Source organism: Watersipora subatra, chromosome 10 (assembly GCF_963576615.1).
Source record: "Watersipora subatra chromosome 10, tzWatSuba1.1, whole genome shotgun sequence".
In the NCBI taxonomy this organism is placed as follows: domain Eukaryota; kingdom Metazoa; phylum Bryozoa; class Gymnolaemata; order Cheilostomatida; family Watersiporidae; genus Watersipora; species Watersipora subatra.
The window spans coordinates 40,141,083-40,167,961 of NC_088717.1; the positions used below are offsets into that span (position 1 = coordinate 40,141,083).

Genomic DNA, 26,879 nt, shown 5'->3' on the forward strand with positions numbered 1-26,879 from the left:
AAAAACCTTTGCAGGCTAGTTAGACATGTGTAAATATGCATGAAGGAGCTTTGAGAGGATTATTTCTCCGGTACAAAGCTCAATAACGGAGACTTTCGTAATGCTCCAATGCACCGACAAGAACTAGCGCTAATCTCAATACACGCATCAGCCGAACAAGTGAATCAGATCTGGTGACGGTTAGTTGGCTACAAGGATGAGGCTGGTCAAAGGAATCCTTTCTGTTTTAGGAGGGTACATTTTGCTTTCTACACTGGGCATCTTTTTTTCATGGGGTAAGTGGTAAAACATACTAACACCCCTAGGTACGCAGTAGGGATACAGTAGGTAAAGTAGTAGTAGCAGTAGTAGTAGCAGTAGGAGTAGTAGTAGTAGTGGCAGTAGTGGTAGTGGTAATGGTAGTCAAGCATGATGTTTAACACGTAAAAGGAAATGCACCATTAGTTATTATAAAAGGGTAAGTTTGATATTGTAAATATCACTCTTCCTTAGGAAAAATAATGTGCAATCCCTCAAAAGGTAAACTCAATGTACCATTTCTTTCCTAAAATAAACACATTTGTCTAATATGACAAACAAATAAATGGTTTTTGTACTATGCAGTGTATTAATTCAAGTCAGGCATATGACTGGAACTGACATCAAACCTAAACACAATATCTGATCATTTTTATGAATGAAGTGAAGTGTACACAAAAGACATGACTGAACAGTTCAGAGTAGATTTTCAACTCAAACTATGCTGTATTTGTCGATGACATAAATACTACTTACATCTAAACCCGTTTTGGCTATAATAAGATTCGTCTCTGTCACTTTGTTGGTTCAGAGCCACAGAGTTCACAGTCGACAGTTCACTATTCACGTAGATCATTGTTTGAAACTGGGAAAAGATTCTATCATACAGGGTTTGAACCTATGACAACAGGTTCTTCGGCTTCCCCGTCCAGCTTGCTACTACCTGCGCCCATCATTCGGGATGCATGTTTTTGAATTTTTAGGCACATACTTATATCCTGTGCTTTGTCAGCACACCCGACAATCTGTAATGGCGCACTAAGCTGCTAGGATATTAGTGTTTTATAATATATCCTTATAGTGGCAATCCAGCTTACCTCACTTCTACTCATTCCATCTTTGAACATATATTATCGTACCAAACTTACTCATTCCACATTTGTGTTACAGGTTTCAAAATCCTGCATAAACTATGCGCAGTATGTTTATATTTATCAGTCCACACAACATATGACCAACATCATTCTTTATTCCGTGACACCGACATACTACATCCGCCATCATCTGTTTCAGTTTATGAACTTTCCGCTACTACTATACTTACGATTCACTATCTTGACTTCTCAGCAACACTAATAGATTACCAACTTTTAAAAAACGTTTGTTCAACTCACTCAACAAGTTCTGTATTTTTTTTCTTTCTTTTGGCATGTAATGAGAAACATCAATTTGTTGACGATTACCAAAGCCAATAAAAAGTTATACAAATTCTTGTAATTATTTTCAATGACAATTTCCAAAAGAGCGTACATCATAAGATAATTCTCTTGCGCATGTTTGTAGCAAATTTCAGCCCATATGTGATCTCCTACATAAGACTATACTCAAGCCCTAATGATTTGGACTACAGCTGTGTCTTATGGATTACCGGCTTGATTTCAGCTGGCTTTGGTATCACCATGTACATATCTGGAGTTCTTGAGAATAAAATTGGCACAAGGGCTGTGACAGCGATCGGCTCAGCTATTTGCAGGTACTTTTTCTTTTAACCTCATCAATCATCGCTTTCTATTTCTAAAAGAAAATTAGCTCTATAGATGATTAAGAGTGTGAGAGGGCAACTTTACAACAGAGGGCAACAGTTTCTTGTCTTACTGTTATTTTAGCTGTACACAAGAAAACTGTAGCTATGTTACTCTAAAACTGTTTGCTGGAATGATGACTTTCTTGGTAATCTGCTGTAAGATAAATTACGCCAACATTTTAATATTGATAAATCTAACACCGTTATTGTGCGTGTGTGTGCGTGAGTATGTGCGTGAGTGTGGGTATGAGTGCATGCATGCACTTGTTTGGGCATGCATGTGTAGTAGGTGTTTGTTTAGGGCATGTGTGCCTGTGTGTGTTTGCGTGTGTGTGTCTTTGCGTGTGTGTGCCCGTGTGTGTGCGCGCAAGTGTGCGCGTGTGTTTGGGTGTGTGTGTGCGTGCGTGTGTGTGTCCATGTATGTGTGCCCATGCGTGTGTGTCCATGTATGTGTGCCCATGTGTGTGTGTCCATGTATGTGTGCCCATGTGTGTGCCTACGTGTGTGTGTGTTAGTGAGCGTAAAAGCTATTCATTTTCTGATTTCTTCACAAGCCTAAAATTCATACATGTACCTTTCAGAGGCTCCTTTGAATCAGCCTTTTAAACACCCACCTGCAGGTTATCTTATCAAATATGAGAGAACTGTCTACTATAAAGTAATAAATCTCTATACTTGTATTTCTCTGAAACCATTTATAGATTTGCTTCTTTACGTTTGCCTTTTGCATGATGAGCTGTTGAAATGTTCATGACTGTCTTGTATTATAATATGCATTACATATTCACATAAATAGTGAGAACATGGTGAAAAAAATGGCTGTTTTCATACTTTTAGAGAAGTTCAGGGCAAAATAATTTGTAGGTGTTTTTTTTAATATTTATAAGTTTTAAACCAAATTTTCAGCTAATAGTAATCCTTGCTGAGTTGAGAGCTATTATATTAGGAATGTAATCTTGCTGGTATTTATAGACAGAACAGCATTAGGATTAAACTCCTTTCTAATGAGTACCCAAAGAGTTATATGGAAGAGTAACGGATCTATAATTGTATTTGGGAATAAAATCTTTTTATAGCTAATATTAGGCTGCCTTAAATGAATGCCGTCAAAAGTGTTGCTTAACCGGAAAACATGGAAATAATGCATTATCTGGATGGTTGGCTCCGTAACCATACCAATAAGACTTTAGATTTATCATTGAACTGCCTCACTGCTTGTACGCGAGTGTGCGAAAAGATTATATGTAATTTTAGGAACAACTCTTTATTAAAGTTGCCTGCTTTATAAAACCATTTTTAAACTCTATAATACTTGAATCACCGCTCTCGTCTACATTAAAAATGACTACTCTAACTGGCCGGTAGCGTGTTGTTTATTGTACTTTTTGTATTGTAGTGTTTCCTAGACAACTCTGTGCAACCTCAATTTATATGTCTTTTTATGATTTCTTTCAGCTTGAGCCTGTTTATCTCAGCCTTCACTATCAAGGTTAACTACTTCCTGTTTTGTACTACATTTGGTTTTATGTATGGGATAGGATACGGGTTCATCTACACACCTCCAACCACACTTGTTATGAAGGTAACCTTTCCTGATATCGGTTTATAGCCTGACTCAATAAATCAACGCAATTAGTTAATAAATTTCCTTATTACATACTATCATTACTATTATTTATTATATTCTTGTGCTTAGATGTTTTGGTTGGCTGTATCACTGTAGATACCTTTGTCAATAGCTATAGGGTGAAGCTGGAATCTTTGGCACTTTTATCTCCTGTGTACTGAAGAATAGATAAGTAGTATAGTTGTACACTCTTAGTTATATCACAGTTATATCACAGTTATATCACAGTTATATCACAGTTATATCACAGTTATATCACAGTTATATCACAGTTATATCACAGTTATATCACAGTTATATCACAATGAAGTCTTATTGCATTTTTTGGTTAGCTTACAGCCATCAGACATCGTTTGAACTATGCCATTTGATGACAATGGAAATGCTTGAAATTGTCTTCATTTTCAACGCAAATTGTTTTATTACAAAAATCCATGAAGGTGTTAAAACATCTTAAAGCATGTAACGATGGAAACTTAGATTTCTGCAAGATTGTTGTTTGAGTTGAGATACTGTGATAGTGGCGATATGAAGTGTATTTATTCACATTAATTCAAAGCACACGTTAAACTGTCGGCTTAAACATGGCTGACGCAAAACCGAACTAATGTATGCAGCTAGAACGGCTGTGAGGTGAAACCCAGCTACGAAAGCACGACTGTTAGAAAATACATACCAAGAGAAAACAACTCTTAAACAATACATAGTAACTTAAAAACAACTCCATTGCTAGTTAACAGTCCTTGTATAATGTCACAATTTCTGCTAAGTTGCTTGCAGCATGTATTAGTCATTGTAATATATGAGACAGATGAGAGTTCAGGATGTGTATGTGTATGTTTAACTGACTAAACAACAACTGAACACAAGATAATAACGGCTAGACAGGATAATGACAGGATAATAACTTTAGCAGTATTGGTCACACAACTATGTAAAATATAGTTTGCCCGGATTACAACATGTGATGACTTGATAACAGTTATGAGTCATATAGATCGTAGCACATTTGTAAAAACAAAACGTCTAAGGTTGTCAATTGAGCCTGCCATTGCTAGAAGTGGGCCAACTTTAGCATAGTAAATAAGCCTCAGTAAGTCCACTCTTTATACCTCTTCCGTCACATACACATTGGTTAACCTGACGAAACCTTGCAATTAACATACTAAAGTTTATTATTAAACTTTTGAATGCAGCAGAACGGTGTAAGCGGTCAAGTGTCAGTCTACTACAATGAAGGTCATGAGTTCTAGGCCCGTAGAAAGCAATATTTTCATATAATTCTTTCAAGATTACAAAATTAAAGATTCATAAGACAGCAGACAGACAGTTGTGTAGAAAAGCTTTCTAAGTTACAGCTTATAAAAGCTGCTTGAACAGTAAAGAGAATGTTGTATCTTTTACGTATATTAAGGCAGTTTGTGGTTGTATAAAAGAGAATGTTGTATCTTTTACGTATATTAAGGCAGTTTGTGGTTGTATAAAAGGTGGAAAGTTTTTCACTTTTAAGTTACGCCTTAGTTAGCAATCTTACCATGCCTGTTAAACCATAACACTTGTACAATATAGAGTACGATGATATCTTAAAAACATATACAAATAGTATGTCAGACAGCAATAGCAAGGCAGAGTAATCTGTAGCTTAAAACATATCCAACATTTCAGGTTATACTCATGATAGTCTTTACATCTGGAATAATGTATTCTGTTAGTAGGAGACACTGTAGACAATTTAATTGCGGAAATAAAAAGAAATTAAGAAGAAGAAATTAATTGTAGAAATAAAAGGAAATAATAACAATAAAATCTATTTAAGATTTTGGTAACATATTGAACATCTTTAATTTGGCCAGTATTGTCATTTATAGTACACTTTTAGAATAACTGAACTTTTGCAAAATTATGTTGTTCTTGTACAACACCAAGGAAAGTAAAAATAAGATTTCTCTAAGATTTATCTGCTCTTAACTAAAACAATAAATCTATGATAAAGTATGAGCTTTACCTAACACAAGATCACGAGCTTGTATGTTTTGCCTCTTAAGTCTCAAACGCTTCAAAAGGACTGGCGAGTAGCCAAACTACTTACATTTAAGTCATTCCTCTTTTGAGATTGAAAACGGAAAGTTTAAAATACTACTATAAATAAACACAGAAAACTGTATTGTTTGGGGTTCAATACGACTTTTCATCTTTAAATCTCGATTAATACAAAGTTTGGAGCCTTTAAAAGAGCATATTTAGACTACATCTGCAAAGAATCTCATGGTGAGCAGTTGAGAAACCTCAAAACTTGCAGCCAATTGTTTAGTATATTCAAGTTTTTGAAACAAAATAATGACAATGTCAAGCATATATAATAAATGCTGGCCTCTTTTATATTTTTTTACCAAATTCTAGACTCTATTTGCCAAAATCACAGCAACTGTTGAGACTTCAAGCAATATCACATGCCCTTTTTGACAAAGCAAGTTTTACAGATGAAGAGTTTTGGAGGTTTTGCTACGCTATCGGAGATCACTGATTTAATAATTTCATCTAATCATTTAATTCAATATTTCTGTTTCAGAAAATATTTTTGCTTTGAGCTGTGTTTTGCAGTGGTTTCCAAATTATCAGACAACTACGGTGGCCATTGTCCTTTTTGGATCGACTTCTGGTGGACTAGTGTTTAACCAAATAGAAGTTGCTTATGCAAACCCTACAAATATAAAAGCAGAACAAGTTTCCATCATGAATGTTACAGACCCAGACAAGTAAGTACACAAAACCTTAGGTACATGGAATAGAAAAAATAGCCTTTTTTTAAAAAGCTCAAAAAAACAAAAGGAAATATTTTTTTTAATTGAAAGGAGCAAATTACAACTTGTTTCTCATAGCAGTTTCTAAAACTTATGTAAAAATTGGTTTCGATGTTTTAAAGCAACATGAGTGACTACAACATTTTAAAATTATGTTCAGGCTTAGCTTTTTGTGTTTCTTGACATGCATTATGTTTTAGCGGCTTATTAATTATTTAGCTTAAACTCTTTAGCAATCAAATAAAAATGTATTTTTTTGATCTTGCTAATTTATGACATTAATCTTTTATAAAACCATAGTTGAAAGTTTTTTGTTAGTTTATTTACCTTTGGACTTTTTAAACCTTAAGAAGGAAAAAGAAATTTTTATTCTGCAACCTATTTTCTAACTATTACCTGTTAAGAAAATTTGTTTTTCCTATAAACCGACACTCGAACAATCTCTAATCATTTGCTTTTCAACTAATAAATGTGGGAGATCTCATGGACTAGAAACAACTACAGTAGTTTGATTGACAGTAAGCAACTACAGTAGTCTGATTTACAGCAAACAACTAAAGTAGTCTGATTGACAGTAAATAACTGAAATAGTCTAATTGACAGCAAACAACTAAAGTAGTCTGATTGACAGCAAACAACTAAAGTTGTCTGATTGACAGCAAACAACTAAAGTAGTTTGATTGACAGCAAACAACTAAAGTAGTCTGATTGACAGCAAACAACTAAAGTAGTCTGATTGACAGGAAACAACTAAAGTAGTCTGATTGACAGCAAACAACTAAAGTAGTCTGATTGACAGCAAACTACTAAAGTAGTCTGATTGACAGCAAACAACTAAAGTAGTCTGATTGACAGGAAACAACTAAAGTAGTCTGATTGACAGCAAACAACTAAAGTAGTCTGATTGACAGCAAACAACTAAAGTAGTCTGATTGACAGGAAACAACTAAAGTAGTCTGATTGACAGCAAACAACTAAAGTAGTCTGATTGACAGCAAACAACTAAAGTACTTTAGTTTACAGCAAACAACTAAAGTAGTCTGATTGACAGGAAACAACTAATGTTGTCTGATTGGCAGGTACTTTGAAGATGAGAAGATTTTGGAAAAGATTCCATCTTTACTGATGGTCATGGCTGGTGTGACTATTGTTATGCAGCTAACTGGCATTTCTTTGTTATTTTCTCCTGAGCCAAGCAGAAAAGAAGAAGAAAAACAAGATATAAAGAAAAGTCATGAAAAAGAGAGTCTCCTCAGCTCGGAACAGAATAGGTACGTATGCTGCTAGAATAGGGACGTTTGTGATCTACTCTTTACTGGTTATGCTACAAACAACTACAGACATCTAACCTTCAGCGCTTTTCTAGCAATCTAATAGTATTCTGACATTTTGTAATTACTATAGTTTTTTGTAGCTAATGATAATAATAATAATAATGATTAGCTACAAAAAAAATACTAATTACAAAATGTCACGAACACTATTAGATTGCTAGAAAAGTGCTGAAGGTTAGATGACTGTAGTTGTTTGTAACCTTTAAACAGATCTAATTTAATATAATCTAATTATTAGATTATGCGTGAAAGTAGGAAATTTACAAGCAGATGGACCTGAGGTTATTTGTCGGATATATCTAGCCGCTGCTAAATTATCATGCTGTTAATCGCTCTAAGAACTATTTACAATTTACATTCTTAAAGGTTGACTTGCAACAAAATTCACATACAGTTATTTGGTATCAAAAAAGTTACCATGTCTTACTCTGATGCGATGTAGTTGCAAAATATGTGGAAATGTGATTACAAGCTCTTAAAAGCTAAAAAACGAACAGTTAATCGCAGCCATCACGAAAACGCCTTAGCTTGGAATCCATTTCCAAAACAGATCGAATGGGTGTAGCTGAACACCATGGCTTCTGTTTATACTTTCATGCAACCTCATTCGTCAAAATATTTTCACAAATATACTCCACGTGTTTTATAAAATCATGTCTATTGTCCTTACGTGTCTATTTCGTCATCATTGTAACGTTGTCACGTTGAGCACTGAAATCTCAAAACCTACTGTAAAAACTCGTTTAATGTTTTAACCTTAGCTCGAAGGAGTGCATATCATCCTCTGATAAACATGATGAACCTGTTGGTCACCTGCGATCGTCGAAAAATGCTGCAGAATTTGTTCGCACAACTTGGCAGAAACTGTGGGTCACATGGTCAGATTATGACTAGATGATTATAGACCAGGCTGAAACGATACTGTAAAGTAGCGAGCATTTATGTTTGATACAGGCTTTCCGGTAGAACCCGAAGTGTTTGTCATAAACTATTGCTACGAGACGTTTTATATTGAGCCTTTTATCGACCTTTAATTTCACATGATAACATCATGTGTCAAAACAATAACCAAAATGTTGGACTACCTCAGCCAAATAAAGAGATTTCAAACTTTGGCATTTTTGTGATGGCTGCGGTTAACTGTTCGTTTTTGAGCTTTTAAGAGCTTGTAATCACATTTCGACATATTTTGCACCTACAACACAGCAGAGTAAGACATGGTGAGCCTTTTGATACCAAATACCTGTAATGCAAATTTTGTTGCAAGTGAACCTTTAACAATTATCCACCACTCTCTAGGTAAATAATTTTATGCACAATAGAGCGTTTTGTCATTAGAACTCTAGGATTTTTTGGCATCATCAGTTAGGTCATCTCTCACCTAGTGTTTTGCAAACTATACCAACTAAGATTCAAATTTGCACAAATTGTTTGTGCTGTCAGTTTTAATACAGTTTCAAGCTGCCTCAATATCAGATGCTTTAAAAATGTTTATTTTCCTGTGTTGTAAAAAGTTTAAGTACTACTGTTGATGGGCATAAATTTTATGTACATGAATTTGGTTTGCAGCTTTTTATTAATAAATGTATTACTCCAATATTAAGATTCAATATTGAGCGTTTGTGAGGAGTATACTGTAGCTGTGAAAAATGACTCAATCTAGTTTCTAGAGCAGGCCAGATGTATTGACTATTATTCCAGGCTTTTATAACTTCTATATTAAGAGTTGCTACTTTTTATAGAGTCGCTTTGCCTTCATAGAAGCTTATTCTTTCATTTGAGTTTTCACTCTTGCATATAAGTTGCTATTTATTTATAGAAGTTGTTATTCTTTCTTAGGAGTTGTTATTCCTTCCAAACTAAAACTTGTCACTTCTTGTTAGATTTGTTATTCTTGCGTGGGAGTTGTTGTTCCTTTTTAGGAGTTGTTATTTCAACATTAGAGTTTGTACTCCTCCATATGATTGTATAAAAAATGTTTACGCAGTCAAAGAAGGTTAGATGTAGCTTTGATCTTTTAGCTGATTTAAGGTAAATCCCTAAACATTCAACCATAGAGTAGTTTAGTTTCTCTCTCACCATACGAACTACATGTATATCAAACTCACAAGAAGATTATCATTTTTACATTCGTCTGAAAAGATTAGTGGTTTTTGAGATAGAAAATGTTTTTTTATAACTGAATAAAAACAAAAGATGTTGTCTAATCAAACCACTTCTTTATATCTGTCTAAAAGGATAATTTTCTCAAGGCATATTCACTGACTGCTACCCTTGATTATGCAACTTACTGCTCAAGCTATTTTTGACGAATCATGCTCTTCAATCTGTTCTTCTCACCCGATTGGCTGTCATTGTATCACAAACATAACACCCTACATGTAAGTGTGTATTTGACCTAATTTTCATTTTTCCATTATTTTCAATTTTTGATATTCTTGAAGATTGCCTAGTATGTATATAATATATATTCATTTTGTAGATGTTTCAGGAGTTTCTCTGAGCGGTAGTTTTCATTCTCCTGCCCATTGCGTTTCAGTTCTTCAATATAGAGCAAGCGCAATGATGTTTGACGCAGGACTTCATTCCGTTGGATGACATGAGTTCGAATGTGCTCCCGTACAAAATTCAGTGCCTTCTCATAAGCGGCCGAAATCTTTGCGTGTTCAGTACGCTTTGGGTCATTTGCTCTGTTAACCCCGCGTTCAAAGTTAGCAAATGCGGTGTGAAATGATCTCAAACATGATGGGTGATGTTTTGCTTCTACAGCAAAGAGGTCTACATTTTTCACACGTCTATGAAGCCGAAACATGCCCATTTTTTCAGCTCTCGATTCAATTTGTTCCCATGCATTTTCCTTGTTTCTCCAAGATGAGAAATGGACAGGTCGTACAGTTTTTCGATCAGCACCTTTGATCTCTACTTTCTCACAAAAAATGCACTCCTCTGAAAAGACAGGTCCAGTTGAATGTCTACGAGGTGAATGCAATAGCGAGGTGGATGCCTGTGGTTCCTCAGTTGTCTTATTTTCTATAAGATGCAGATTGCCAGAGAACCGCTGATAACACTGACGGTGATACCCATTATTTTCAAGGTCCTTGGGGACAGTCTCAGGAATCTGGTCGCATACAGACTGCATACGATAGGGAGATGCATGTGGCTGACAGAGCCGCAGGTCCCGGATTTCTTGAAGGTGCTTTAGTTTATCAAATGTAGTTCCTTTGATTCTACTGAGTGGGGTAAAAGGCCCATGATCAGAGATGGATAACACATGAAGCATGCATACAGGTGCAGGTGAAGCAGGCTTTTTGCTCAGGCTGGTGCGTTCAGTGCTGGCAGATTCAGCATTCCTTCGCTTTGGCATGATGGCGAACTTATACCAAAACTATTACTCTGAAATGAGAAGTATAGGCCTATAACCAACATGATGAAGTGTTTTAAAATATTACTACCAATGACACTAAGTCATGCAAGTAATTGCATTAATTGTCTTATCAAATAGAGCTTGAGAGATTATATAAACACCTTTTATCTATCTGACTATGAGCAGACTAAATTATGATAAACTTAGAAAAGATAAACCTAGAATGATTCATAAATTGCTGAAAAACACACTGCTTCATCCAATATAAATGACACGGATTCAATGAATCACATCCTCTCCTATTCAGTAAAGTGTTGCCACCTATGATGAAATGATAAAAAATATTTCACTGCTTAATAAACACTAATTGGTAAGTACCCTCAGAATCTCTCATTACCTGACTATATCTCATTATAATAAAACAAATAAGCAAAAGGCACATTCAAATATAGTCTAATAATAAACATCAACTCATAAAACAAGGGTACAGACAACACGTTCTTCACGATTGCTATAACATTTGCAAAGATATGGTAAAAATAGGTTTTTCAGTAATGGCGGCACTAATTTGCATATCTTACATGTCAGGAACACATGTGGTCACTATGAGACTGGTCTTATATTGATGCTAGACCCTCAAAACCTGGGTCTAGACACCTTATTTTTGCAGTTATCTGTTGCATTGGCGGAGTTATAGCGATTTTAGTATTTTCATGTAATGGCGGCTTAATTTGCATAAAATAGGCACGTGGGACAATATTTCAAATTTTTAACATAGCAAACTGTTTTCTACACATTTTTCCCCATAGGAAGACATCAATTAGAAATTGATTTCCGGGGGGTGCACGCAGACCCCCTCTACCAACTAGACTAATACCCCTACCATGAAAAAAACCAGCACCATCGACAAGTACTGACTAGCTCTAGTGATGCAATGACTTGAATTGCTTGATAAAATTATGAATAATAATTAAAAACTGCAAATCTCAGCAATTGGTCATGTAGAACTTAAAATTTAGTTATGAGAAAATATTGTTGCAAATTCATTAGTCACTATATAACTTATTTTTCAATATGCCATTAGAAACTTTGTATTTGAAATACTTCGTTAGTCTGTCAAACAGTGGTATTTTGATATTTCATATCGCTATATAGTCAGTTTACCAAAGCTTTACCATAATACTGTTTGATAAGAAAGACAATATAAACTTAAATTTTATATTTTTAGTATAGAGAGTGATTCAAACGATGATGAGGAACCCAAACAACATTTGTCAACAGCAAGACATGCAATTAATCAAGCCTTTGGACTTGAAGAGTCAACCAAAAAGGCTTTTAAAGAAAACGATACAGCTACTACTCATCGTACAAAGTTTTGGGATTTGACGATACGACAGTCGCTCACGCAGAGACCTTTTATCATACATTGGCTCCTGATGCTAATCAACAGCACGACTATGAACCTCGTCACAGGCCTCTACAAAGGATATGGATTAAACAAAGTAGTAAATGATGACAGATTTCTCACTCTCGTGGGATCGGTAGCCTTATTTCTCACCGGCCCTACAAAAGTTACAATGGGATTTATATCAGACAAACTGTCCAATAGGGTGAGTGATAGCGATTGCAAAACCATGATATTACCATCTTTAACCTTTTTTGCTGCCACAAGCGGTGGGTGTACCAATGTTGTGATTGTTATACAGGCCTGTACTTTTTCAAAGAGCGATAGTAGCTCCGTCGATTACTTCTTGTATACAAAAAACCTCTAATTGACCGCCGCTATAGAAGAACAATTGAAAAATATAGCACCACCCTTTAATTGAACGCCACCTGAAGGAAGGAATACTTGTGCACATACTTGTGTACAATTATTCCTTCAAGTACCTGCCATGGTTTATAAGCTGTTTTAAATCTTGAACAAATGTGCAGCATATACCCGTGCAACGTCGGGCATTTAGCTAGTCGTAAGTAGAATGGGATCAGTAGGAAATTGTCTACAAAATGGTGCTGATACTGACTCGGTTACATTAATAACAATTATTTCATTGTTGCAGTAGTGGTTGCCCTGATTTTAGTGACAGTGTACCTGAAAAGATCGATGGTCACAATCATCAAAAGTACACTCTCCTTTGAAAACACTAAGGTCTAAAACTTAGGCGTTGCCTTCAGATTCATCCATAATGTATAGTTTACAATCTTGCCTGAAGATTTTAAAGCGTTTTGATGAATGATGAGAATGCTCTTCATCAACACTGTATGACGTAATAGCAGCCATTGTTATGGCACATTGAATTTTGTTTTTAACTCCAAAGCTTTACATTCTTTTCTTTAAAACATTGAAACCGACACCATCCAAATAATTACATGAACACAGTATGACGTAATAGCAGTCAAATCTTTAACTCCACAGGTTTATAGTTGGTTCCTTCAAACATTGAAAGTAACATCATATAAATAATTAATAGCTGTGTCCGTCAGATATGTTTTACTTAAAGTGTTCATTTTTGTTCAGTCTGATACCTCAACATATATAAAAACGGTTTAGCAAAAGCACCAAGGCTGATGGCATTAATGTCGCTCTGGGGACAGTGCAAAATGTAGGCGGCATTAGTTTTGCTTCGCCCGTAAAAGAGCTAAATTTATTTGGCCAAATTTCTGATCAGCCAGTTGAAAAGTAAAGCATAATCCACTATTTAAATGTCACCTCTAATTGAATGCCTATATGAGAAAATGGTTGAAAATTACAACGCTATGGCGCTCAAATAGAAGTTTTACGGTATGTGCTATGGCGCTCAAATAGAAGTTTTACGGTATGTGCTATGGCGCTCAAATAGAAGTTTTACGGTATGTTCAGTTAATACTACTCTACTGCAGGAGACAACTCTTCTTGCCCAGTCTGTTGAGAAATAATCCATATCAGCTGATAACCAGAATGTTTAATACCATTTAAGTAAGGTGCTCCACGGTGACCATAGCAACAAGTAAACTAACGCTTAAAGGGAAAGTAAACACAATTCACTGATGAAGGCCAGCTTTTACCCTATTGGTTTTGTGTAATTTACTGCGTTTAGCAAAATATAAATTATTTCTTACAACAGATAAATACTTAGAATAATATTTTAAAAACAAAATATGCCCGTGCATTCACATATAACTGAGTACAGAGTCTTTTTTTAATTGCATATTTTGCAAAAATCGGATAGATAACGCCATTGCAAAAATGAGTGTGAAGCGGACTCACCACTGGGAACACTGATTCTTAAGCACTCATCCAATCACGAGACATGTAGCGTTTGACTCGAATCGTGATCTAATGTGAGGGACATCGTACGTCTCTCGCAATTGTGACAATCCGGAAACAAGTGCACATTTAGAACACATCTTTGATTGTAGTTGCTAATACACGTATTGCTAAAATATTTCAACTTAAATTTATTTCTGTCGTTGTTCTATTACGTTCACAATACAATGGCTAAAAGACTCACAGCTAAAACAACCACTTCTTATGGAAGCTACCCAATTGACGACGAAGTTGAAGATGGGAAAGATATAAATATATCAGTGGTGAACTATTCGATGAGCGCAAGCGAAAAAGACAGTCAGATTCATCATCGTCATGTTCAACAACGATTAGTATAGCAACGACCACGAGCACTACTATTACTACCACTGCTTCATCTACGATTGCTTCGCCTACAACTACCTCCACTGACGTCTTACCAACTCCAGATAAATTTTGCAAATGTGGCAATTGTTCTGATTTGCCGACAGCGATTGAAAAAGTATGTTGTTACCTGAAAATTTGGCTAATACAAACTTTCAGGATGATCAGTATATTCCCAGTATAAATAGCTGCATCCTGCAGTCTAATTTACTAATACATCAGATATTGGGGAAAGTTGCCATCCAACTCTCATGGTTCAAGCATCAAGGTATCTTGGCTTCAGAGGGAATGCTCTTCTGTTTACTAACAAGACTAATTTAAACTACAGACACCATGCTTATAGAAACTATTTAGATTTCGTCTACGGGTACCTTGGAAGAAGAAACCGGAAAGTTATTCCTGCATGCGTTGTTGCCTACATACGCACAATGTGGCCTGATTCAAATGGGAGTTATGTAGGCTTCAAAAATGTGGAATCAAAAGATGAATATCAGAATGACGCAGATGAAGTGGAGCTTTTTGTTATGGATGAAGAAAATTAATGTAAGTTCAGTTGTGATTTGAGCAAAATATGGTTTTTATAAATCTTTTAACTGAATCTGACAGCAACGTTACTTAGCTGATTTTCATAACTTGTACAGTGAATAAGTGAATAATGTATGGTTTGAGAAATAATTATATTTCAATCATTTGACTTGCGCCATGACATAAAAACACCACATTTAACAGCTTACGTTACATAAATCTTAATCGTGTTATACAAAGAACTGCATAATATTTATAATTTGAATAGCCTGTTATATTAATTTTGTCAAAAAATATCTCACATAAAACTAATCACACAATAATTTTAAAATAGTTAAAATTTAAAGCCAGTTATCAATTGTGTTATTACAATCTCTGCATAAATTTATCTTTAATGTTGTACTAGTTGTATAAGTTGTATCCTTGCTGAACTTTAGTATAATCCATGTATAATTTTATTGCAGATACAGCTTACCAGTCAGAACTTCTCTTCCCACATGGGCGTTGCGATCTATCGCTGCTAGTTTAATTCTTGTAAAATATCCTGGGGGATCAAAGTCTATTCGCTTTGGTGCATAACTTAATATGAGGCTGTGGAGGTTTTCTAAAGCACCTGTGTGTTGACCATGGTTCGCAATGTGTTTAGCAGTCTCGCTTGCCCTAATGCATCACAAAGGACTTTGTGCCCTGCACTTCCTGGAATTAACCATTTCACCTTTTTTCCATTTCTCTGTAAACATCAAATTATTCGTTATTATGTTTCAAGATATTATAAATCTGCAAAGTTTTTGTTTATTCAAATGTCAACCAGCTGCAGAATATTTAATCATGTGTACAATCTCTGTTTACTATTATGCAACAAATGACTACATATTCTTATATCACAAACCAAAGGCATTCTAAGTGATATATAAAGTATTATATTACAATCTCCCTGTGCTTTGATATTTCTGAATATATTATTAGATTCAACATACAGCTTTCATGCCAACATTGGGTATAAATAATATATTTTTTCATCACTCACGGATCAATTGGTTCATGAGAGCACTGGATGAACTTGTGTCCTGGAAAGCTCCTGTGAATATTAGCGACATGGTTTGTATACTTGCATGGGATGATTGCTAAAATTATAGAGAAAAAAATAAATGCCAACACAATCAATAACCAACTGAGGCTTAATTTAAATCTGCAATTTCCTATTATATAATTAGATTGTTAAAATTAGGTTTTCTTTTGATGAAACAGCGTTACAAAACAACCCAAATACTGCAGATATAATCATGGGGGCTAATCGCTTCAAGTGATCTGTAAAGCCTATATTAATAATCGTAGCATAAATATAACAATAATGCAATCCAAATTTTATGATAATATTAGTCATATACGAGGTCTGATCCAAAAGTTTCCGGAATGGAGTTGTATACTCGTGCATATTTACAGGATAAAAAAACTTATTGCAGCGTTGGCTGGGAAACACCTCTGGAGTGTTGTCACAAAACTTCAAGCTGCTATGACAATGCGTTCTCACGTGAGCCGACGATATGTCAAGGTCTGTCAGGTGCTTGTCGCTTTTAAAAAAAATTTATTGTCATGTCTAATAAACCAGAACAGCACATTTGCATTACATTTTGTTTGAAATTAGGGAAAACAAGGATATTACGACCTTTAAAATAAAGTTTTGATCAATCCTGAAAGCTTCCTTAAAATCGTTGCAAGCGTGCATCCTGAGCTCGTTTTGGTCATCAGTTAGCAAGCTTGGCATGAACTTTGCTGCGACTCGTTTAAATTGTTAAAAAATCATTTAAAATGTTTGAATTGTCAGTTAACACTTTTTGAACAGCTCCAAAACTAAGTCCAATGTCTCTAAATATTTCTAATGATTAAACGTCAATCTGGCATGACTAGTGACCTCACACTGTCAATTTACGAGCAGGTTTTTGCAGACGCTGGTCTGCCAGGCCTCGCGTCATCTTCAGTGCTGTCTCTACCTTCACAAAAACGTTTTTACCACTCAAAAATTTGTTTTCTCTTTAGACCAGCATCTCCAAAAGCAATAGTTAACATTTCAACTGTCTGAGTACTTGTTTTCCCTAATTTCGGACAAATTTTAATGCAAATACACTGTTCCGATTGATTAGACATGACGATAAATTTGTTGAAAAAATGACGGAAGCACCGGACAGACCTTGACATATCGTTGGCTCACATGAGAACGCATTGTCATAGCAACCTGAAATTTTGTGACAGCACTCCAGAGTTGTTTTCCAGCTAACGCTGCAATGGGGTTTTCCATCGTATAAATATGCACGAGTATACAACTCCATTCCGGGAACTTTTGGATCAGACTTCGTATTTTATGAACAATTAAAGCATTTCTGACAATTCAAACTGAACAGAAAATTTAAATTCCCCTGCTAACTTTTACTCAGTTAACCAAGTTAATTCAAGTAAATCAGGTTAACATCAAACGTAGCCTATGCAACTCAGCCTGAGTCTCATTGTCACCCAGTCATATCAAATCATTTCTTTGTACTAATGTACAGTACTACATATTTTGACTTATTATATTTATTAATTTATATCATAAAATAACTATATTTTTTATTAATATTTATTTAAAATTCTTCATAAATTACTTACGGTTGAGGTTTTTCTGTTTGACGATGATCTCTTGCTGTATGGTACAACACAATTAGGGAATGAAACCTCTCCCTCTTTCACTCTTAATCTTGTAGTTGTCCCAAATTGCTCCGAATTAAGCTGGCTCTCATGGAAGTGCCTAACGCACACGACCGTATTATCAGGTAGTCTGCGAAAAGTTAAGTCGGCACGCTTTGCCTTAGACAGCCATAGTTTTGCTAAATTTAGCGACTGAGAGACAGAAACTCTAAACAAGGTTATTCTACGACTTCTAGTGTAAGATTTACAGCTAACAAAGAGACATCTACCCATCATAGTTAACTGACTGTGGTTAAAAGAAAATAAAATGCATTGAATTACTAACGAATAAATAAAGAAAGCATTACTAGAAACATCTTTATTACGATACAGTGATGGTCCGACTTAAATGCACCAAAATATATTTTCAACTTTGAACTTGCTGAACTAGTAGAAATATCTGCTAAAATTTTGTTTTCTCATTCAATTAGCATAGTATGATGCATTACCAACCAGATAAAACAAAGTTAAAATTATGTGTTTACTTTCACTTTAAGTATTACTGATTATTTTTTCAGTTGGTCACGGGACTCTGTTTTGGGTTTCAAGCACTTCTTTACACGACACTATTTCTTCCACAAGCTTTTGCTAATGAAGCTGGAAGAGAGCTGCTGATGTTTTGGACATGCTTGTCTTTCATGGTTTCTGCTTCCATCTTTCCGCTATTGTTGTCAGGAGTTGCAAAGATATTTGGACTTAAAAACTCAACGCCCCTTGTGGGAATTATGTTTACTGCAGAGGTAAGATAAAAAACCTACTTACAATAAAAAGTGTTTTAAGAATATTGTCCGCTTAACTTATGTGTAATTCCACCCAACATCGAATAGCCAAAAATAGATTTTTCAAGCTTTTTTGCTCAATTCCATTACTTAAATATAAAACTATAAAAAGAACTACTATTATAGACTCACACTCTGTACAATCTGTGCAAATAATAAACATTGAAAGTTTTCAAAGTGAAAACTAAAAAAAGCATTCAATATATATATATATATTATATATATAGTATATATATATAGTATATATAGTATATATATAGTATATATATAGTATATATACAGTATATATATAGTATATATGTATCTATATACTAGATATATATACTATATTCTAGATATATATATATATACACTATATACTAGATATATATACTATATACTAGCTATATATACTATATATTATATATATACTATACATATATAAATACTATATATATATGTATATATATGTATATATAAATATATATATATATATATATATATATATATATATATATATATATATATATATATATATATATATATATATATATATAGCCGAGGTACGTCACAAAGCCATTACTGAATACAAGAAATGCCTTCGTCAGGTCCTACGGAGCCCGCTCAATGCCAAGAACCAAGTCACGGCAATAAATACCTACGCACTGCCAGTAATAAGATATCCAGCAGGCATAATAAAGTGGACTGAGGAAGCCATCAAGGAAGCAGATATAGCAACTCATAAACTGCTGACCATGCATGGAGCACTCCACCCAAAATCTGATACTACTAGATTGTATCTCGATAGGAAAGATGGCGGTAGGGGGCTCAAAAGTGTACAGCAGACAGTGAAGGAGGAAGAGCAAAGCATCAAAGCCTATGCAGCCTCTATGGCCACTTCAGATAAGTTGCTAGCTGAATTTCAATTGGCTGCTCTTACAATGGACCTTCGCCCTGATGATGAGGAAATTGACTGGCACACAAAACCTCTTCATGGTGCTTGCCACCGACAAATATCTAAGGTTGGGGATCTTCACCAGGCATATATGTGGCTGAACAAAGGAAACCTAACGGCCAATACAGAGTCGCTAATCATGGCAGCCCAAGAGCAAGTGCTCCCAACAAGGCAACTCCAAACAAAAATCTATCACACTAGAGACGATCCTAGATTCAGACGGTGCAAAGATGCACCTGAGACCATCCAACACATCATCAGTGGATGCAAGCAGCTAGCAGGAAACGCATACACTGAGCGGCATAATCATGTCACAGGTGTTGTGTATAGAAGTCTATGTGACAAGTATGGCCTTAATAAACCACAACACTGGTGGGAAGCTCCTGGTAAGGTGAATGAAAATGACTGCGCTAAGATCCTGTGGGACTTCTACATCCGGACTGACAAGCATGTCCTATCAAACCAACCAGATATAGTGGTGGTGGACAAGGAGAACAAGAGGGCTACTATAATAAATATAGCAGTACCCAATGACTACAATATTGCCAGCAAAGAAAAAGAAAAGGTAGAGAAATATCTCCCTCTTGAAGAAGAGATTGAAAAATGCTGGGATGTAAGAACAACTGTAATCCCAGTAGTCATTGGGGCACTGAGCGTAATAACACCGGCACATAAAATGTGGCTTGCCCAAATACCAACAGCAATCAACTCAGGTGAGTTGCAGAAAAGTGCGCTATTGGAAACAGCTAAGATCTTGAGGCGAGTGCTCAAACTCCCAGGTCTCTGGTGGGAGACTCGAGTTGAAGCAGAAACTACCACCCATACGGGTTATCCGAGCTGAGGAAACAATTTTTTTATAGACAGATATATACATACATAAGTAAAAGCGTAAGATCTGAGCAGAATGCTCAATGATAAAATCAGGGCAAATTAAAATCAATAAAACAGACTATAACTTTAGATAAAACACTTGATTACTATTAGTTTCATGCTTGGTAAAAGCAGTCTTCAGAGTTACACCTCCGCCGTACTTAGCCACTGACTTGCGTGCTCGTATCTCAAAAGCTGCTCCTATGTTATATTAGTGCTAAAACTTGCTTAAAAGCTGGCTCGTATTTCAAGTTTATTGAATGTTGGGACACTCGTAAGTCGAAGTATGACTGTATATACATGTATATATAAATCTCAAAGTGGGTCGTATGTGTCTTCATGTATTCGTCGTTTTAATTGTCCAGCTATGGCTATTATTTTAGCACTGTGCCCACACATTACGAAGCCCCGATTGGAAAATTTCGATCTAAGGCTTTATCATATTTGATATAACGTAACCACAGGCTAGTTATTTTAGCAACGCGTCCACACGTTACGATGCCCCTGTTGAGAAATTTTTTTTGTTAGGTTCAATTACTATATATGGGGTCGAGACCAATTTTTCTAGTGGGGACATTTATAGGAAGTGCTTCAACATTCTTGCTCTCTCCGTTCGGTCAAACAAAGATAGTATGATATCTCATTTTTACATTTGCACCAGTATCAATTGTGTAGTTGTTTTTGTAGTGTTTTGTGTAATTGAAATAAATTAAGAAAAAAAATAAAAACAACTGTGAAGGTTTTCAAACTTTGTCAAACAACTGTAACTTTCAAACTTCATATTTTGAGGAAAATGTTTTGTATAGGTCAAATAAATTAAAACAAATAAAACTACTATAAAAGGGTTTATATGTAAATCTGAAATAATTTGCAAATGATAGCTGAATTAAGTCCCTTTTGCTACAATTACAATAGAAGATAATTTTGCAATGATACAATTAATACGAATTAAAAAGAAAACAATACAAGTCCTATATATTTTGAATCCATAATAACAATCCTTGCATAGAAGTGTGTGTGTATAAAAAAGGTTACTGTCCCATCAAAAGCTATCTATCAAAACTTTTCTCATAATATGCAGTTTGAAAGTTAAAATGGCAAATGTTATTAAATACAAATCAATTTTCTTACCAAAAAGTTTTCTATTACTCGGGCAACGCTGGGTAGCACAGCTAGTATATATATATATATATACACATATATCTATACATATATATATCTATACATATATATATATATATATATATATATATATATATTTGCATATATGTTATATGTCCAAATAAATATGGCTAGATTTTAATTGATATAACTGGACATAAGGTTTAACAAAAAGGCAAAAAGATAAACACTGACATTGCAAAATAACTGTATCATTATCCAAAAGACTGCGTTTTGCCACAAGAGCATTGTTTGAAAGAAGCTTGGGTTGTGAAGATGTCAATTACGTAACTTGTAAACCTAACAAGTATAATTTATTGATTGACATGAAATATAGGTAAAATATAAAAGATAGTTTATATTCTGTTGGTTCTGTGCTTTTTCAACTAATTTCTTGCATCTTTTTCAGGCATTCGCCGGGCTACCTTCTATACTGATATCAGTTTTTCTTTTGCCGCGGATTGGCTATATTGGTATATTTGTTCTTTGCGCCACTCTTTCAGCTATTGGTAAGTCATGTGTACTTTATAGAGTGTAGATACCCTCATAGTCCACTTAATGGTACTTAACCTATAATCGGTTTCTTATTTACAGTAGTTAGTCTATAAACGCTCCTAAGAGATATAGTACCACCATAGACTAGTGTGCAAAGATGAGGGAGTATTTACGAAGAAGCGAAACTAGAATCCATCATTATCCAATTGTAGCTCAACTTTGCAAAAAGAATTTTTTTAACTTTTTTGATCTCATTATGACTGCTGAATATTCATGATAGACAATTGTTCTAATTCTGTTATAGGCTAATTATTATGCTGCAATAATTAGTGCTGTTTGCTACAGTTCTGACATGGAATGTTATCAGAGAAGCCTTAGAGAAAAACAAATTACTAATTGCATTAACATCTTAGAAAATGTTTATTTTAGTACACAGTATAAGTACATATGTTGGAAATATATATTTGTAGCAGTTGCACTGACCTTGTTACTTGATGTGAAGACATCTGATGGGAAATATGTATGAGGATAAAGTTTCCTAGATTTACCCACTTTTTGACCTCTCGCTTGCCGATTGGAGGAATCTTACTGTCTTGTTTTAGCAAACTTATTCTGCTTAGTAAAAAACTGCTTCAAGTATTTTTTGAATTGCTTGTATGTACATAAATCTTTAAATGCAGAATAATTATTGTTGCTATTTTGCTTGTTTTTGCCATTGCAACTCATTTTCATTTAACTTGTTTATACTAGTAGATGTGTAATAACAACTTGTTTATACTAGTAGATGTGTAATAACAACTAGTTTATACTAGTAGATGTGTAATAACAACTAGTTTATACTAGTAGATGTGTAATAACAACTAGTTTATACTAGTAGATGTGTAATAACAACTAGTTTATACTAGTAGATGTATAATAACAACTAGTTTATACTAGTAGATGTATAATAACAACTAGTTTATACTAGTAGATGTGTAATAACAACTAGTTTATACTAGTAGATGTGTAATAACAACTAGTCTATACTAGTAGATGTGTAATAACAACTAGTTTATACTAGTAGATGTGTAATAACAACTAGTTTATACTAGTAGATGTGTAATAACAACTAGTTTATACTAGTAGATGTGTAATAACAACTAGTTTATACTAGTAGATGTGTAATAACAACTAGTTTATACTAGTAGATGTATAATAACAACTAGTTTATACTAGTAGATGTGTAATAACAACTAGTTTATACTAGTAGATGTGTAATAACAACTAGTTTATACTAGTAGATGTATAATAACAACTAGTTTATACTAGTAGATGTGTAATAACAACTAGTTTATGCTAGTAGATGTGTAATAACAACTAGTTTATACTAGTAGATGTGTAATAACAACTAGTTTATACTAGTAGATGTGTAATAACAACTAGTTTATACTAGTAGGTGTGTAATAACAACTAGTTTATACTAGTAGATGTGTGATATTTAACCCTGGTTGACTAGTTACTTAGCTCCAATCATTTTTCAACTTTTTTCGTTAGCAATGATTTAGATTGATTAATTGATAGTTCAATATTAATTAATAATAACAATAAAATTAATTATATGGCTTTATGACCAAATGAACAAAACTTGCGGGAGTTGCATTCCCAAAAAGTTAACAACAAAAAGAAAATAATTACTAAACGTTTTGTTTGGTAGATATTTGTATGTTAGCGCTAAATACTTTCACTCCAGAGAGGCTAGCTGCTTTATCTGGTGAGATAGATAGTCTTTATAAAGCAAACTTGTTTTTAAACGTATTGCATGTCATGAATATTAAAGCGCTGATCAATTCCTGACTATAAATTCTGGACTATAAACTTTAAACAAAAAATAATATATAGCAAATTTTCTTCAAGATTGGCTGTATATTTTTCTATTTAGATGCATCAATGTAAATACAAGTGCTGATATTGCCAGAAAGGCAAAATAATTGACTAGCTATAATACAACCTGTTATTTATTTTAATATCCAGCCTTTAGATCTCTATGCTTAGGTTTGCATAAAAAAACATTATACCACAAATAACAATATATCACAAATAACAATTTCGCATAAACAACAATATACTACAAATAACAATATACCATTAATAACAATATACCACAGACAGCAATATACCACAAATAACAATATACCATAAATAGCATTATACCACAAATAACAATCTACCGCAAACAACAATATACCACAAATAAAATTATGCCACAAATAACAATCTACCACAAATAACAATATACAACAAACAACAATATACCATAAATAACAATATACCACAAACAACAATATACCATAAATAACAATATACCACAAACAACAATATACCATAAATAACAATATACCATAAATAACAATATACAACAGATAAAAATATACCATGAATAACAATATACCTCAAATAAAAATATGCCACAAATAACAATCTACCGCAAACAACAATATACCACAAATAAAATTATGCCACAAATAACAATCTACCACAAATAACAATATACAACAAACAACAATATACCACAAATAACAATATACCATAAATAGCATTATACCACAAATAACAATCTACCGCAAACAACAATATACCACAAATAAAATTATGCCACAAATAACAATCTACCACAAATAACAATATACAACAAACAACAATATACCATAAATAACAATATACCACAAACAACAATATACCATAAATAACAATATACCACAAACAACAATATACCATAAATAACAATATACCATAAATAACAATATACAACAGATAAAAATATACCATGAATAACAATATACCACAAATAACAATATACCACAAATAACAACATACCACAAATAACAATATACCACAAACAACAATATACCATAAATAACAATGTACCACAAATAACAATATACCATAAATAACAATATGCCACAAATAACAGTATACCACAAATAACAATATACTACAAATAACAAAAGCATTACCAGCAGCCAACCGAGTAGAACAATGCCAATCAGAAGAAAGGGAAAGAAAATCATCTGCCATCTTGAATTTTAGTAGCAGCCTGATGATTGAAAAGAGAAGTCATGAAAAATACAATAGCTGCAAAGATGAGTACAACTATTTTCCATAACTAATACTATCTGCTCGACTTTTTTGAGCTCTTGTATTTTAGTATTACTTTACAGTATAAGATTGTAATATAGTAAAACCCTAGTTTTAATTATATATATATATAAATTTGTATATATTAATATTTTAATTATATATACAGTAGACGCTCCTATAATGTAAATAATCCGTTCCAAGAACGTTTACGTTATAGAGAGTTTACGTTATAAGAACAGTAAAATACATGTAAAGTGCCTAATCCGTTCTAAGATCTTTCCAAACTCACCTTTTTCGCCATGTAAAAAGGAAAAACTTGACTTGATTCTTTTAATTTGTAGGCTGTAACGTAACTGCAGTAGGCCTATTATCGGTTTGCATCGACACCTATTCTCCTTTTTCTGATCAACCTCACTAGTTTTATAGACCATGATCGTGATAATTTTTGCAATAAGTTGATGGAGAGCGCATATCTTTGACGTTTGTTTACAACGATCTGCTTATGTTTTTCTAAACAACAAAGTCTATTCTGCAAAGTAAAACCAATAACAAATATTTTATATGCCAACAATAAAACATCACCACAAAATATTTTTGCTATAAAAAGCGGCACATGTACTATCTATTCTTGACTATCAGTATCCAGGGGGTCAAGGTTAGAATAAAAGAAAACTTTCGACGATGCTCCAACTCGTGAAATTCAGGTTGGTAGACCGACGCTGTAATACCTGCACCATAGATATAGTAAACCCTAGATTGGCGAATAGCTATCATTACATTGGAGCAAAAGTGAGGCCTATAATTGGCTGTTGTTCTTACGACGTTACGTCGTAGTGATGTGCATCCTTGCAACGGAGCCTTCAGCTGAGCAATGAGTTTAGTAGTAAAAGCATGCTTGTCCAACTAGTTTTTAAGTCATAAACGTTACAATTAGACCAAATTCTTGGTGAAATGTCATCAGAGGAGACTACAACACCCCAGGTATGTGAACCTACAATACAAATTTTAAATATTTGGTAAACCTAACCTTTGCACGTGTACTATATCATTGGTTCACGTTGTAAGAAAATACTGCAAACAAACCAACTACCAACTCAACTGAACTTACTTGTCTTTTCATGGTCTCATAACAACGAGCATACCTTTCTATGATTATTCTGAATTGAAAGTGAAGTGAACGAATGCTTGGAACTATCAAAAGAAAGAGTGTCTAGACTGATTACAACGACATATATTACAAACTTGTCTCTCAGTTGATAAGGTTGTAATCTAGCTAGGCATAATTGATCGAATGCCTTTTTTGTCTCATTCAAAGTAATGTAATGATATCCATTCTACTACATGTATGTATTGTTAATGTTTATGCTAAGAAAAAGTCAAGCCGCAGCTGGGGCTGCGCCTATGGATGTTCAAGCAATCTTGAGAAATGCCCAGATCTGGCGTTTTATCGCTTTCCAAACGAGAAACGAGCTGAAACCCGTAATGCTTGGATAAAGGCGGTGCGAAGACAGGATTGTACTCCAACATCAAGCTCTGTATTATGCAGTGAACATGTTGTGAAAGACTGCTACAAGGTTCCACCAGGTATTGGAAGAAAACCAATGCTAAAACCTGACGCAATACCTACAATATTTACAGCTTATCCAACCTACCTTCAGTTAA

At 34.2% G+C, this 26,879-nt stretch overlaps 1 protein-coding gene across 1 annotated transcript; it reads left to right on the forward strand.

The window, feature by feature from the left end:
- The first annotated feature begins 175 nt into the window (after positions 1-175).
- On the forward strand, positions 176-22,862 carry LOC137406541 (uncharacterized). The gene is made up of 9 exons (XM_068093138.1): positions 176-275; positions 1,582-1,771; positions 3,278-3,404; positions 6,051-6,205; positions 7,330-7,521; positions 12,177-12,558; positions 18,380-18,601; positions 22,015-22,114; positions 22,571-22,862. The coding sequence occupies exons 1-9, from the start codon at positions 197-199 to the stop codon at positions 22,624-22,626; spliced, it is 1,503 nt and encodes a 500-aa protein (XP_067949239.1). The 5' UTR covers positions 176-196; the 3' UTR covers positions 22,627-22,862.
- Positions 22,863-26,879: the final 4,017 nt, after the last annotated feature.

Coding starts and splice junctions, on each gene's coding strand:
- LOC137406541 (XM_068093138.1), top strand. CDS start 197: ATGAGGCTGGTCAAAGGAATCCTTTCTGTTTTAGGAGGGTACATTTTG. Junction 7,522..12,176: donor CTCAGCTCGGAACAGAATAG/GTACGTATGCTG, acceptor TTATATTTTTAG/TATAGAGAGTGATTCAAACG. Junction 22,115..22,570: donor CGCCACTCTTTCAGCTATTG/GTAAGTCATGTG, acceptor ATATATTTGTAG/CAGTTGCACTGACCTTGTTA.